We start from the raw sequence: 15995 nt of genomic DNA, 5'->3' as shown, positions 1-15995 counted from the left end.
TTGGGCAACATTTAGTTACACTTTCTAGCAAATTGATGGACTGTAGTCTGTTTTTAGTTGAGAGCGGGTCCTTTGAAAACTTTAAAAGCTGCCTTAAATGTGGATACAGGTGAGATATAAATAAATTAACAGTATTTTTAAAATCAGTCAGGAAACGTAATATAATGGAATGTTATATAGCTCTTTATTCATTCATTCAGCAAACATTCAAGCATCTTCTGTGTGCTAAGCATAGTTCCAGGCACTGGGGCAGAGAAATGAACAAATAGGTATGAATTTCTGCCCTTATGTTACATATACTCTAGAAATGGAAACAAACAAAGACTAACTACATAAATAAATAAATTTCACAACATTCATTAACATAACATTTCACATTAGGTGACAAGTGCTATGGAGAAAAATAATTCATTAAGGCAGGATTGGGAAGGTGAATGTATAGGTGTCAATGTTAAATAGAGTGATCAGGGAAGGCCTCGTTTCTAAGGTAACTTCTAAGTAAAGTCATGAAAAATGAAATTAGAAAAATATTGTTCTTGATATGGAAAAATGTTTCTCTTATTGGGTGAAGAAAACAGATTAGAAAATAATATATACAGTATGATCCCATTTTGCTTAAAAAATATGTACACACACACACACACACACACACACACACACACCTCTATATGTATTTGTGTATTGAAAATTTCAGGAAGGGTATATGCCAGAATATCATTAGTGATTATCTCTGGGTGGTGGATTTTGTGGGTGATTTTATTTTTTCACTTTGCTGTCAATATTTTCTGACTTTTGATAAGGAACATATATTTCTGGTACAGATTATCAAAACAAGTCCTTCAGGTACAAAGCTTTCTAAAAGTTAAACAAACAGAATGGAAATTAAGCAGCCAAAGAGAGGCTCTTTCTCATTTAAACAGCCATCCTACTTCCATGCAAAGGTGGACTTAGAAAGTTAAGGTAGGCCAGGCCAGACTTTGCATCAGAAAATAATTGGCATCAGTTCCAAAACAGAGGTAAGTAATGATCAAGGTTCCAAGGTTCTGTATCAACACTGTCCAACAGAAATATAATGCAAGCCACATGTGTAGTTCTACATTTTCTAGTAGCTTCATTAAAAAAGCAAACAGAGGTAAAACTAATTTTAATAGTATTTTTTAACTCAGTCTTGAAAAACTATTATAATTTCAACCTGTAATTAGTACTGAACAAATATAAGTTATTTTACAGTTTCTTTTTCATACTAAGTCTTTGAAGTTTAGTGTATATCAACATTTCCAGCACATCTCAGTGGAGACCACTCAAATTTCAAGAGCTCAGTAGCCATGTGTCACTAGTGGCTACCATATTAAAAAATGTACTTCTAGATGTGAGAAAATTATTGCAGCCAGTAAAAGTAAAAATTTCAAAGCAGGAGTTAAAAATAGGAATGAAACCACCAGGAAGCCAAATATTTATGTTGTTACAGTGAGAAAACTTTTCCTTTCCGTACAGTACTGGACATGCCCTCATCCATTTTTACTGATTTGATTCTCCTTTTCTCAACTCCACTGACCATTCACTTTTTGACACATTTTTCCTCCTTCTAGGGCACAACAGCACTTAGTTCTAGTTTTTCTAAAACTCCACGGCCCTCTATTGACAGGTTATTGCTGAAGGAGGCGTATACTCATAATGGGTGAATCTTACAACATTACATACCACGTTTTGAAAAATTCATTCTCAGAGGAAAGCTTATCTCTTTGATGTTCTCTATGCATCAACAACAGGCAAGATATTCTGTAAGACTATTATAGAAGATCATTTATTCAGTTAGGATTTATTGAGCACACAGTGATAGGCAATGGCAGTACAAATATAATTAAGAAGGCGTCCTTGCCTTTTACAGTTTACAGTCTGATAGGGAAGTATCTTACAGCTCACCAGGCAAATATCTTTTAAAATGTGTTTGTAAATTTTAAATAAAAATAATACATGATATGGTGGGGAAAAAATCAAAACATACAAAATTATACAGATCAATAATCCACTACCTAGAGAGAACCACTATTAACACTGGTATATTTGTTTCCCATCTTTTGTCTGCACTTATATTTTATGATCATACTGTATATACAATTTTGAATACTGCAATTCTGCTTACTATTATACTGCAAGCATTTTTCCTTGTCATTAAAAATGTTTTGAAGACATCATGACTATATAAAATTACATCTATGTTTGTACAATAATTTTCCTGAAAAGTGCCCACTTGGACAATCAAGTTGTTTACATTTTTTCACTATTATGAACACCTTTATTCTCAAATGTTTGTCTAGTTTTTAGATTATTTCTTTAGAACAGGTTGTAAGAAATACAATTACAGGGTTAAGAATCTCAACATTTTAAAAGCTTTTGTTGCATATTGCCAAAGAAAAGATTGCACTGGTTTATTCCTTTTTTCCCCCAATGCCCAAGTTGTTTTTTAAAAAATCAGAAATTACATAGTTTTAATCAAATTTATATACAATTTTACAGTCTACTTCTTTGGCCTAAAAAAATTATTTTTTCCAAGTTACCAGATGCTATGTGTGAATCTTTTTTTTAAATAGGTGCATAATAATCATCTTTGGTTGTAGTTATAGTTTGCCTAAACATTTGTCTATTGTTGGAATTTAGTCTTTTTCCGATTTTAGCATCATACTTTCCTCATCCCTAAAAAAAGTTACGGTATTGAGGCTGTTTACTTCATAATGTTGTGAGAATTCAATGAGATTATATAATAAGAAGTCAAGGATGGTGCCTGTTACAAAATCAAGTGCTCAACAAGATTGGGATTCAAAGCCATAATTTTAAAAAAAATCATATTTCCCTTGATTGGCTTTCTTAGTTTAAATTAGGTACCAATAAGCATCAAAGTTTTGATTAGGTTACAATCAGTAGAAAAGATTCTTCTTCCAGCAAACTCACAGTCTTTTAGAGCTTGTCTTCAGTGCTCGACTTAATTCTCCCAGATCACTGAAGCTGAGATGGATGAAGTAATTTTCAGTGAAATTTTAAGCAACTGTGACTCTGCTCCAAGACCCCCTGTTTCTGAGGTAAGGATTTGTGAGAAAAAATGAGGGTGAGGGGAAAAGTTGGGTACATGGAGAAGATTTTGACTTTTTGATTTGCTAATAGGCGTCTCATCTTGTCCAAATCGCCATACCCTAGCCATGCAAATCCTGTCTGGGTTGTTACGATTAACTATTTGTTTGGGCTCATGCGAATCTGGTTCTCAAACTGTAGCTTCGTCTGACTACAAATATCCCTGTTGCAAACTTAGCACCGCCGTTCCTTCCTTTTTAATAAATGTGTAGGATCACCATTAAACAAACTATGGCAACCCTGCCTTCCAGGGTTAGGTCTCACTGGTATCTCAGAGAGCAGCAGTGTGGTGGAATTCCTCTGGGGTCTGAAGGAAAGCACTGAAGATGAAGAGTGGCACTCAGATCCCCAATCAATGTATCCTTTGATTGACTAACATTTATTTGGACACTTGCTATGTGCTGGGCATGTAGCCCTACGGTAGAGATGCAAATATTAATAGGATACAACCTCTCATCTCCTAGCTCTTATTAAGAAAGGCAGCACAAAATAATTAAGTACCCAGTGGAGGTAGGCCCGCTTTGTCATGGGAGAGGAGGGGAAGCTAATGGAAGGCTTCTCAAGAGAGGTAATGATGGGGTTAGCAGCAGTCGGTTTAAGAGAGACTATCGCGTGTACTGAGGCACAGACCTGGGTGCAGGTATACCCACTGGAATAAGAAGTGTGGAAATAACTCACAAAATAGCCTTGTCTTGAGTTCTCTAAGGCCAAGGTAAGGAGTTTTGAGACTTTACCAGGCCAGCAAAGGGGCGCCAGCTCGGTCTGGTAGTGGTGTGGACTGGAGTGGTGACACTGGAAGCTGACCCTTTAGGGGCTGTAGCAAGCAGTTTAATAGAAGAAAAAGGCTGAAACTGGGGCATGAGCAGAATGGTCGGAAATTACGCCTATGCAAGAAAACAGCACGTACAGGGCTGGTACTGGAGAGGATTCCTCCCACCTTACTGGTTTGGGGAGATCTGGTGGATAGTGGTGCCAATAACCTGGGTAGGAAAAGTAAGCTCCTTACTGGAGAACGCCATTCAGAACCCTCCATTTTCAGCAACATCCCATCTGCTGGTACATTCCTGGTAGAAGACCAGTTTCCAGAAACTGCCGCAGTGTTTCCGGTCTCTGCCTTCCAAGAGTTCACTAGATGGTAACCAGCAGTATCAAGATGGCGGTCTCCTAAAGCCTAGTCATGTGACTTCGGGTTTCCCTCCCTGGAAGCCCGGCAGTCCGTTCGGGGGTAAGGTTCATCTTTCACGAAACGCGGTCAGCCTTCGAATCTCGCGAACCAATCGGCATTTGAGACTGGGCCACTTCAGCGAGGCAACCAGAAGATTGGTCCTTTCCACTCGCCTAGCCGGCAGCCAATCACTGAGCATCATGTACTTCTCGACCCGCCAGTAGGCGGGGGAGAAGCAGGAATGTCGTCACAGCGTGGCGGTATTGTTACCTAAGAACTTGAGAGGAGGTGGGATGTGTGTTGATTGACAGACCGATTTCCCCTACCGGGATTTGAGAATTTGGCGCAATCCCCCGCCTTAGGGGTGGGGTCTTATTTGATTGCCAAGTAATATTCCCCAATGGAGTCCTAGCTTATGGTGACGGGCAGGCTGCTTGACTAATGAGTCCTCGGCGTGGCCGGCGCAGCTCTCCAATCGCTGGGCGGCGGGCCCCAGTCTGAGCGGCGATGGCGGCGGCGGCGGCGGCGGCAGCAGCAGCGGGGGCTGCGGGCGGTCGGGGCTCCGGGCCGGGGCGGCGGCGCCATCTTGTGCCCGGGGCCGGTGGGGAGGCCGGGGAGGGGGCCCCGGGGGGCGCAGGGGACTACGGGAACGGCTTGGAGTCTGAGGAACTGGAGCCTGAGGAGCTGCTTCTGGAACCCGAGCCGGAGCCCGAGCCCGAAGAGGAGCCGCCCCGGCCCCGCGCCCCCCCGGGAGCTCCGGGCCCTGGGCCTGGCTCGGGAGCCCCCGGCAGCCAGGAGGAGGAGGAGGAGCCGGGACTGGTCGAGGGTGACCCGGGGGACGGCGCCATTGAGGACCCGGTGAGGGAAGAAGGGCGAGCGAGCAGGCCCGCGACCGGCAGGCCGGGTCACGGGAGGCCCAGAGCTCGGGCGAGCGGGAGGCAGGCGGGGGGTGGGGGTGGGCGGGGAATAACGTGGCTGGGGCCGGGCCGGGGACGCAGCCTCGACCGCGAGAAGGAGCCCAGCCGGGTTGATTCGGGCGTCATGGGTGACTAGTGTTGTTCTAGAGAAGGTAGCTTGCTTTTCTTTTCATCATGACTCTCGCGTGGGGCGAGGGAAATGGCCGAGTATGGCTGGCGCTGCGCGCGGACCGAGAGCAGGGCAGAGCCCCTGCGTTGGTTCCTCTTAAGCTCTTCTCCATACCCTCCCCACTCATTGTAGGAGCTGGAAGCGATCAAAGCTCGAGTCAGGGAGATGGAGGAAGAAGCTGAGAAGCTTAAGGAGCTGCAGAACGAGGTAGAGAAGCAGATGAATATGAGTCCACCTCCAGGCAATGGTGAGTAACTGGCGGTTGCACGCGGAGCCCAGGTCCTCGGATTGGAAGGGTTATTGGAGCACAGTTTATACGGAATTAGATGCTCGGGACCTTGGAGCGGCTTGTCTGAACATTTACGGGGCAGGTGCCGTGGTCATAGTCCATTGTGTGTTTCTCTGACCTTTGTGAGACAGAACTTACGTTTCGGTGATGGTAGTCTTGTGCCTCCCTTTGTCTCTGTTACAAATGTGTTGCTCTTTGTTCTTGGTCTACCTCTATCGTTTGTGGAGGTTGCCAGCTGGCATTTGACCTTCAAGTCTAATAGTTCTTTTCATCATTTGGACCCTTTAGTTAGGAGTCCTAAGAAATTGCTTAGCTGCGGGGGAGCTTCCCCTCCAATCTAGAAATGTCGAGTCTCAGCCCACTTTTAATTTTGTTCACTTTTCAAATTATTTCAACCAAAGCTGTTCGGTAGGTACTTAATTGGGGTCGGGAGGGAATTCCTGTGCTGTTTTCTTTGATTTTCAAGAATGTATTAATCTGTTTCTTAATTTGTCAAATATTTAATGAGCATCTACTGTGTGTTAAACTGTCCTAAATAATGAGTACAACAGGGAACAGAACAGACCAAAATCTTTGCCTTCTGCTAGTGGTGGTGGTCGTGGTGCATATATTGGCCAAGTAGAAAACAAGTGTTTTTTTTCCTGATTCTTCTTTCTTCAAAGCTGGCCCAGTGATCATGTCCATTGAGGAGAAGATGGAGGCTGATGCCCGTTCCATCTATGTTGGCAATGTATGTACTAGGGCGTTAATTGAGGTTGGGGGAAACCCTTATTTGGGGAGGTTATTTAATAAGAGTCTGAAAGGAACCATCTCCAGGATAGGTTGTGGACTTAAGGAGTGGAGGGAAGGTTGGAATGAGGTGAAAGGTAGTCGTGATTAGCAGAAGCTCTGGGGTTGGAAAGAAGAGAGATTAGTTCCTTAGACAACTAGATTTGATGTGCTTTGAAGTAAATGTGTGGCCCAACCCAAAGGCTAGTCAGGATGCCTGTTGAAATGGAAGTTTGCCCATTATCTGAAATGTACCCCCACAGGTGGACTATGGTGCAACAGCAGAAGAGCTGGAAGCACACTTTCATGGCTGTGGTTCAGTCAACCGCGTTACTATACTTTGTGACAAATTTAGTGGCCATCCCAAAGGGTAAGTGGGGAAGTAAGTTGAGGTCATTTTAATCACAGTTTATAAATAAATCAACTATGTTTTATATTGAGCAGTAAGTTAACTGGATGTTAAAATAAGTGGTCTTTGTCTTTTGAGATATATTAAGCATTATTGTTGGTATGTATCAGGGGTTGCACATAATTGCCCCTGGAGGCCTGACATAACAAAGATGAAGGGTGGGTGTGGGTGGGATCATGAACTAAAAGGGAGGGCAGCTTCTGCTTGGCCCCACCTTGTTCCACCACCGTATCTTATTTTAAAACTTTTCAAGAGTGCAAATTTTGATTAAAATCTTCCATTAAAAATTTCTTGGACAAATAATTCAAAATGTGAACACATTGTACTCAAAGCCTGCCTACAAGTTGGATTTGACTTACGAGCTGCTGTTTGCAACCCCAGATAGATAAAGTGACAATTACTCTTTTCAGGTTTGCATATATAGAGTTCTCAGACAAAGAGTCAGTGAGGACTTCTTTGGCCTTAGATGAGTCCCTATTTAGAGGAAGACAGATCAAGGTAAGCTTTGCCCATTGCTGTTTGAGTTCTGTGTCAGTTCTCCAGGTTGACTCTCAGCCTTTCTGTTGCACATCTCTCACTCTCAGGTGATCCCAAAACGAACCAACAGACCAGGCATCAGCACAACAGACCGGGGTTTCCCACGAGCCCGATACCGTGCCCGGACCACCAACTACAACAGTTCCCGTTCTCGATTCTACAGTGGTTTTAACAGCAGGCCCCGGGGTCGCGTCTACAGGTCAGGATAGATGGGCTGCTCCTCTCCCCCGCCTCCCATGAACCCTGTATGCTTCCTTCTCTCCTCATCTGAGGAACCTCCCTCTGTTATCCTCCCCTTGGTTCCAGGGACTTGGTCTCCTGCCTGTGCAGGGTGAGGAAGGTAGTTGCAGGCCAGGCCAGGAGGCCAGTCTCATCTTTTTCTGGAGCAGGAATTGGTGATAAGGGCTGGATCTGTCCACCCTGTTCTGAGAGAGGCTTCTTCCCCCAGCCTTTATTTCCTTGAGAGTTGATGGCAGTGAAGGTGTTTACACAAAAGGCCGGGAAGAACAGGGCCTCAGTGCAGTGAAAGTGCTACTTGGACATTTGCTACTTTTCCCAGAGTTAGGGAGGGGTTGAAGTTTGAACCTCCCTTGGAAGAAAACCAGAGGCTAGCTGATCCTCAACAGCCATGTGGGAGGATAGTGAGATACTTTTTAACTAGCCGGTCTTTTGCAAGGTTGATTTCTCACTGGGCCTAGTGTGGCGCCCATGGTGCTGCTTTGCTTTACTTCCATCTCTTTACATTAAATAGACAGGTAGGCATGTAAACCTTGGCTTTTCATAAGGTTTACCTATCTGCTCCCAGGAGTTAGGGAGAGTCTGTTGGTGAGGGCCAAGGGTTTAAGAGCTGTGGAGAACTGAAAACTGGATAAACATTGAGTCCTTTTTCTTACCCCTGTGTCTCCGATGCACTTCTTTACTGCCACTGTTTGGCGGAGTATTCTATTAATTCCCCCCTCCCATTTGCCAGGTGTGTTACTGTTTCTGGGATTGTGGGGTCAGTTTTAGGATTTGGAAGCTTCTTTTCCCCTTTCCCTTCACAGTAACTGGGGCAAGGGCCCACGGGGAGGGGCTTGTACTGAACTATTTAGTGATCATGTTAACACCTAACTCTCCTTCTTTCTTCCAGGGGCCGGGCTAGAGCGACATCATGGTATTCCCCTTACTAAAAAAAGTGTGTATTAGGAGGAGAGAGAGGAAAAAAAGAGGAAAGAAGGAAAAAAAAAAAAAGAATTAAAAAAAAAAAAAAGAAAAACAGAAGATGACCTTGATGGAAAAAAAAAATATTTTTAAAAAAAAAAAGATATACTGTGGAAGGGGGGAGAATCCCATAACTAACTGCTGAGGAGGGACCTGCTTTGGGGAGTAGGGGAAGGCCCAGGGAGTGGGGCTGGGGGCTGCTCATTCACTCTGGGAATTCGCCATGGACACGTCTCAACTGCGCAAGCTGCTCCCCGTTTCCCTGTCCCCCTTCACCCCCTTGGGGGCTGCTCAAGGGTAGGTGGGCATGGGTGGTAGGAGGGGTTTTTTTTTACCCAGGGCTCTGGAAGGACACCAAACTGTTCTGCTTGTTACCTTCCCTCCATCTTCTCCCTAACTTTCACAGTCCCCTCCTGCCTGCTCCTGTCCTGCCAGGTCTACTACCCACCCCACCCCTCTTTTCTGGCTCCCTGCCCCTCCAGATTGCCTGGTGATCTATTTTGTTTCCTTTTGTGTTTCTTTTTCTGTTTTGAGTGTCTTTCTTTGCAGGTTTCTGTAGCCGGAAGATCTCCGTTCCGCTCCCAGCGGCTCCAGTGTAAATTCCCCTTCCCCCTGGGGAAATGCACTGCCTTGTTTTGGGGGGTTTTGGGGTGTTTTTTGTTTTTCAGTTTTTTGTTTTGTTTTGTTTTTCTTTGCCTTTTTTTCCCTTTTATTTGGAGGGAATGGGAGGAAGTGGGAACAGGGAGGCGGGAGGTGGATTTTGTTTATTTTTTTAGCTCATTTCCAGGGGGTGGGAGTTTTTTTTTAATATGTGTCATGAATAAAGTTGTTTTTGAAAATAAAAATTGTTTGGCCTTTTGGGTGTATGGTTTATTTATATGTCTTCCTATTCTCTCTTAGATCCCAGATGGCTGTTAATTCTTTCTGGAAGTGCTGGTGTTGTGGAGGGGAAGTTCCCACTTATGAATTAAGGAGTAGGAGTTAGAATTACAACTAGCAGGAACATGTGTTTAGTTGTGGATGATGGGTTTTCTAGAAAGCATGTAGCCCTGATTGGCATTGGAGAGGTAAATTAAATGAGCCTGGGGACGTAAAAGAATGGCCAGATTGGTGTGCTGTAATAGCACTTGTGTGTGCTTCTGATAAAATTTATGTGCAAATGTATTATCTGCAGCAGCAGCACTAGATTCTTAGGTTGGGGTCTGGGTAGCCGTTCTTGTTTTCTTTATCCAAGGATAGATTCAAAAATGAAAACAAACCAACATTTAGTTAAAAAAGTAATAGCAGAGCTTGTTGTCTTCTCTTGCTGTGCAGTGACCAGTTACTATGTTCAGCTAACTTACTTTGGATCATTCCATTAATTAGGACTTAACTGGCTTTTCATTGAGTATCCTTGAATTTAGAAGTTTAGTTACTTGGGCATATTAGTAACCTAATTTCTCCATTTGAGATTATAATGTTAGATTGGTCTTAAAATACTTGGGTACTGCATCACCTACCACCCACCAAGACTTTGTAACCTTTCCATTACTTACAGGGTTTCTAAATATTTAAACCTCTTGCACTATTCACTTACATTCTTAGGATGTTTTGTTCATGATTACCTCTGATCTAGGTGCTCTCTTGTTCAATAATCTTAGGTTAAAGAAATGGCTCTCCATATCCATGGAGCCTTAGCCCACCTGTCAGATGGCTTTGTATTCTGAATTCTCAGGTCAGTATCAACCGCATAATTTAGTATTTGATCATTTATTGTACTGCCTCTTAACTGTGTTATTCGTTAGGTGTTTGGGAGTCTTTTCTTTAACTGGATTGAACTAGAATAGTGCCTTGTAAGCTGAGTATGGAAACTTAAAAGAGGTTGATGAGCAAGAGCTGGAAAAAGTGTTCAATATTAACTATTAGGAAAGTGTCATATCCTAAGTGGTTTGATGTTCCTAGTGCTGGGAAGGTCTGTCCACCAGGGGGCACTAAGTGGCTGTCAAAATCTTGGAGGGTGAATCGTTTTGGTTTGGTTTTTTTGGACGCTTGTTTTTAATTTTCTATATTCAGTCAGTTCTACTCAACATCCTGTTCATTCTCCTCTCCATTCTACTTTAATTGCTTGAGCAACTCCCCATCCTCATTGTAGTGAACTGGCAAATAATTTCTGGTTCCAGACTTTCCAGAAAGGCCCTCATGCTGCCAGGTGTGGAACTAAGGCCTTTCCCTTTTTGATCCTGATAGAATTTTCCTTCCACAGCCCTCCCTACATATTTTGCACTGTGCATTCCAGTTGAGTTTCACTTGGTTTTCATGTATTGCTTATGCTGTTCCTTCAACCTGCTATGCCCATCACATCTATTCTGTCAGAATCAAAATAGAAGCCAAGGTGTATAAACCAGGTGTATAAGCCAAGTACCACAGCTGGGAAACTTCTTGATTCCCTAAGCAGAATGAATCACTTCTATACTGAGGGCAAATTGTTCCTATCTCTGGTACTTCACGGTTTCATAACTCAAATAATTTCAACCCTGTTGCCCCACTTGCTCTTTGAGGGCATGGATTGTGCCTTTGTATGGCCTCACAGTGCTTGCTACTTCATAGGTGCTCAGAAGGTGATAATTCACCTTATCGGGTGGATCCCTTTATTCTGGGCCTGCTGATTCCTGTCGTTACAGGAATGAGATTTCCTACTTTACCTAGTAGTGATTTTAGAAGAAGTAGCATGGAAAGCAAGTTGCTTTCCTTGAGAAAGATTGGTTACTTTTCTATCATTTGTGATAAACTCCCTCTTAACCAAGGGATAGGAATGAGCTCAGTCTCATTCGGATTCTGTGGGAGGGAAGTGTCCTTAAGGAAGAGACTGGGGGAGCCTGCCTATGAGATTTCTCTGGAGTGAGAGTCTGAGTCAGAGATCCCTAGGACTATAGGTGGATACAAAATGAGGACAACCCAGTGCTTTCTCAGGATTTGCCCAACCTGACACCAGCACTAGAGAAAAGCAGTTCTTGGGCTTTTAAAATAATGTAACAGTTTCATTTTAAAAAATCAAAAAACAAACAGTTTGCTTTTATGTGGTTAAATGCATAGATAGCCTTTGTCAAATCATCTAATGTCAACCGTGCTAATTTCTCATGCCTCTTTCCCCTTCTTTGTGCCTATGGTAATCATTCAACAGACATTTACTGAATACTTACCAAGTACTGGGCACTGTTCTAGGTGCTAGAATTTGTTAAAGAAAAAGGAGTCACTAAGGACTTTAATTTTCTTTGCTGAAGAAAAGTCAGTTTGCCGTACTTCTGACTCGCGTCCCACCAAAAAGCTCTATGGATTTTTTTCTTGAGATATAATTCACATACCATACAGTTTGTCTTTTAAGTGTGTAATTATAAAATTTGCCTTTTCGTGTACAATTCATTGGTATTTAGTAGATACATTTATAGTGAGTATTATTTATACATACATATTGTGTACATACATATATAGTAATCATCAGCATTACCTAACTTTAGAGCATTTTCATTTTCAACAAACAGAATCCCTGTTCCCATTAGCAACTGTTCCCAGTTTTCCCGTCCTCCCAGTCCCTAGCAACCACTAATTTACTTTATGTATGTATGAATATGTCCTTTCTGGGTATTTCATATAAATGGGATCATACAATATGTGGCTTTTTGTGTCTGACTTCTTTCACTTAGCATAATGTTTTCAAGATTCATTCATGTTGTAGCATCTATTGATATTCCATTCCTTTTTATAGCTGAATAATAAAATACTTCATTATACAGTTGACCCTTGAACAACACAGGTTTGAACTACGTGGGCCTACTTAAACATGGTTTTTTTTTCAGTAAATACGTACTACGTGGTCCATGGTAGGCTGAACCCACAGATGCAGAATCACAACACAGGGTGGACTGTAAAGTTCTTGTGGATTTTGAACTATGTGAAGGGTTAGCACTCCTAACCCTTGAGTTCAAGGGTCATCTGTATACATACACCACATTTTGTTTATCCATTCAGCAGTTGGTGGGTATTTGGGATGTTCCCATTTTTTGACTATTAGAAATAGTGCTACTGTGAACATCAGTGTACAAGTTTTTGAGTGACTACTTTTTCATTTCTCTTGGGCATATATTCATGTGCTTACTGGCCCTTTGTATATTTCCTCTGAAGCAATGTCATTCAGATCCTTTGCCTATTTTAAAATTGGGTCATGTGTGTTTTTTGTTGAGTTGTAAGGGTTCTTGATATATTCTGGATACTAGACCTTTGTCAGGTATATATGATATACAAATATATTTGTATTTGTATTATTGTATGTATTTCGTGGGTTGTTTTGTGTTTTGTGAAAATGGGTTGTTTTTTCACTTTCTTGATAGTATTCTTTGAAGAACAAAAGTCACAAAGATTTATGCCTGTGTTTCTCCTAAGAGGTTTATAGTTTTTGCTCTTATTTTAAGTCTTTGATCCATTTTGAATTAATTTTTGTGTATGATGTGAGATAGAGGTCCAATTTCATTCTTCTGCATGCAAATAATGCATTTGTCCCAGCACCATTTGTTAAAAAGGCTATTCTTTCCCCCATTGAATGATCTTGGCACCCTTGTTGAAAATCAATTGACTGTAAATGTGTGGGTTTATTCCAGGACTCTCAATTCTATTCCATTGATCTGTATGTCCTTATGCCGGTAACACACTGTCTTCATTACTGTAGTTTTATAAGTTTTGAAAGTGGGAAGTATAAGTCCTTCAGTTTTGCTCTTTTTCAAGATTGTTTTGCTATTCTGAGTCTTTGACATTTTTATATTAATTTTAAGGCAGGGGTGGGTATAGTTCAGAGGTAGAGTGGGTTCAATCCCCAGTACCTCCATTAAAAAAAATAAATCCAAACAATATATAATTTTTTAGAAATGCTTGAATTCTCTGTCAGAATCAGCTTGTCAGTTTCTGCAAAAAAAGATAGCTAAGATTTTAACAGGGATTACCTTGAATCTGTGGATCAATTTGGAGAGGACTGCATCTTAATATTAAGTCTTTCAGTCCCTGAACACAGTATGTCTTTCCATTTATTTAGGTTTTCTTGAATTTCTTTAAACATGTTTTGTAGTGTTCAGTGTACAAGACTTGCACTTCTTTTATTAAAGTTATTCCTAAGTATTTAGCGTTTTGCTATTTTAAATGGAATTCTTGCCTTAATTTCCCTTTCAGATTGTTCATTGCAGTTGTATAGAAATACAGTTGATTTTGTATGTTGACCTTGTATCCTCGAAGTTCAGTTGTAAGTTTACTAACTTTGCTGAACTTGTTTGTTTAGTTCTAGTAGTTTTTTTTGTGGATTCCTTAGGATTCTTTCTATATAAGATCACATCACCTGCAAATACAGAGTTTTACATTGCCCTTTCTATTCTTGGTGCTTTTTATAGGCATATCTTGTTTTATTGGGCTTTGCTTTATTGCACTTTGCAGATACTGTATTTTTAACAAATTGAACGCTTGTGGCAACCCTGCATTGAATAAGACCATTGGTATCATGTCTCTGTGTCACATTTTGGTAATTCTCACAATATTTCAAACCCTCCACCAGCAAAAAGATTACAATTCACACTGAAGCTCAGATGATGATTAGCATTTTGTAGCAATAACTTTTTAAATTAAGGTATGTACATTGTTTTTTAGATAGAACGGTATGGCACGCTTAATAGACTACAGTACCATGTGAACATAAATTTTATATGCTCTGGGAAACCAAAAAATTTGTGTAACTTGCTTTAATGCAGTGATCTGGAACCGAGCTTGCAGTGCCTCCATGGTATGCCTGTGTTTCATTTTCTTGCCTCATTTCCCTGGCTAGAACCTCCAGTACAATGCTGAATAAAAGTGGCGAGTGCAGACATCTTTGTCTTGTTCCTGATCTTAGGAGAAATGTCTTTCATGATAAATATGATGTTAGCTGTGGGTTTCATAGGTGCCCTTTATTCCATGGATGTTTAGGACAAGCACTTGCTGTTCCCCGTGCACACCATGTTCTGTCGTGTCTCTAAGCTTTGCACTGTTTATTCTTCCTTTCTGTACCTGGCAAACTCAAGACTTTTCCTGTAAGATCCAATCCAAATATCTGAGCAGCTTTCCTTGACTGCCTCCAATAGAGTATACCCTGCCCTCCTCAGAGCTGCCTCAGCACTTTGTACATTTCTCTGCATTTGCCATATAGGATTGTAATTATTTACCTCTCAGTGTTCTGAGCTTCTGCAGGCCAGGAACATGCCCCCAGACCTGAGGCAGCACCAGACAGTAGTGGATGATCAGTAAAAATTGGCTGCATGGTAGCCAGGCTAGGTTGACAGTGAGGAACGGGAGTGGCTTTCACGTCACTTCATGTAACTTTTTAAGGTTAGATGTGTACCCCATATATCCTTTTAATTTTCCCCTCAATAATCCATTATGGTTCTTAGTTGTGAATCCAACTAAAACATTTCTAAAAACAATTCATGTTTCATCAGTACAACCTCTCCAAGGAAAGAAGACTTTTCCTCGTTTGCCTGAAAATGATCTCCAAGTTCCTGGGGTACTTTCTAAACTTAATATTACAGGATAAGTAATACTTTCCTTCATGATGTTTGGAATCTATCTGGTATGCAGTAAGAAGATTGCAGGCTCTCAGTTCTCAAGATCTGACTATTCTAATTACCAGTCAACTCATAAGTTACGTCCCCAAACTTCAGTCTCCCCATCTGTAAAAGCCTAAAAAATAATAACCATTTTTCAAGGGGTTATTGATGAGGATCCAGTGAGGTCATGTGGTTGGTGAATTTTGGAGCAGTGGCCAAGATGCTAGTTGTAGCTACACACACTGACCTTTTCCACCTGGACCGTGAGTTGCTTGGGGATGAAGACTGTATTCTCCCTGTGCTTTGTTGATACTTCTCAAATGCTCCCATTCTTTTAGCCTTTAATGTGTTCGGTTGAAGTCAGAGAAGCTTGGTCTCTTTCCCCTACCCTCCTACAGGAGATGCTCTAGCTTTCTGAGTGTTTTTATTTTCCTTCCCTGGACCTTTATCCAGTGATGTGCGAAGAATGGGTTCATTGAAATGTCTCTTGACACCGTTCCCCACGGAGTGCTTTGGACAGTGCCATTTGCATGTAAGTAATTCCTTGGTTTTACATAGGTTCTTCCAAAAAGCCCAAGGGCTTTTTTGTTTACCATCCTGTTGGTTCTTACAGAATCTCTTGTTTTAATCACTGGCAATCTAAAGCTAAAAAGTCGACATTGGAGTCAGTTCAAACCCTTACAGACACTGATCTACAGAATGTGTGATGCAGAATGTCTAACTGTGAAGGAACTGTGGTGGAGTAGAAAGAGCAGCCAGAAGGCCCGGGTTTGAGTCCTGGCTGTGCCTCTTAATGGCAGTTCCTTCAGTTCCCTCATTTCC

At 41.7% G+C, this 15995-nt stretch overlaps 1 protein-coding gene across 2 annotated transcripts; it reads left to right on the top strand.

Moving 5' to 3' along the window:
- Positions 1-4773: 4773 nt before the first annotated feature.
- Positions 4774-9438, top strand: PABPN1 (poly(A) binding protein nuclear 1). Of its 2 annotated transcripts, none has more exons than XM_074365768.1 (7): positions 4774-5149; positions 5510-5624; positions 6329-6396; positions 6698-6804; positions 7254-7341; positions 7428-7579; positions 8510-9438. In XM_074365768.1, the coding sequence occupies exons 1-7, from the start codon at positions 4799-4801 to the stop codon at positions 8547-8549; spliced, it is 921 nt and encodes a 306-aa protein (XP_074221869.1). In that variant the 5' UTR covers positions 4774-4798; the 3' UTR covers positions 8550-9438. The 2 variants fall into 2 exon arrangements, with proteins under 2 accessions (XP_074221869.1, XP_010953027.1); XM_010954725.3 differs by lacking the exon at positions 4774-5149 and adding an exon at positions 5328-5360.
- The last annotated feature ends 6557 nt before the right edge of the window (positions 9439-15995 follow it).

This window comes from Camelus bactrianus, chromosome 6, assembly GCF_048773025.1.
Source record: "Camelus bactrianus isolate YW-2024 breed Bactrian camel chromosome 6, ASM4877302v1, whole genome shotgun sequence".
Lineage (NCBI taxonomy): Eukaryota > Metazoa > Chordata > Mammalia > Artiodactyla > Camelidae > Camelus > Camelus bactrianus.
This window is presented reverse-complemented; position numbering and strand designations above follow the sequence as displayed.

Bases quoted from the DNA above. Each gene is read 5' to 3' on its own strand.
- PABPN1 (XM_074365768.1), top strand. From the start codon at position 4,799: ATGGCGGCGGCGGCGGCGGCGGCAGCAGCAGCGGGGGCTGCGGGCGGT. The intron at 6,397-6,697 runs GTATGTACTAGG...GTACCCCCACAG, and splicing joins GTTCCATCTATGTTGGCAAT to GTGGACTATGGTGCAACAGC. The intron at 6,805-7,253 runs GTAAGTGGGGAA...TACTCTTTTCAG, and splicing joins TTTAGTGGCCATCCCAAAGG to GTTTGCATATATAGAGTTCT.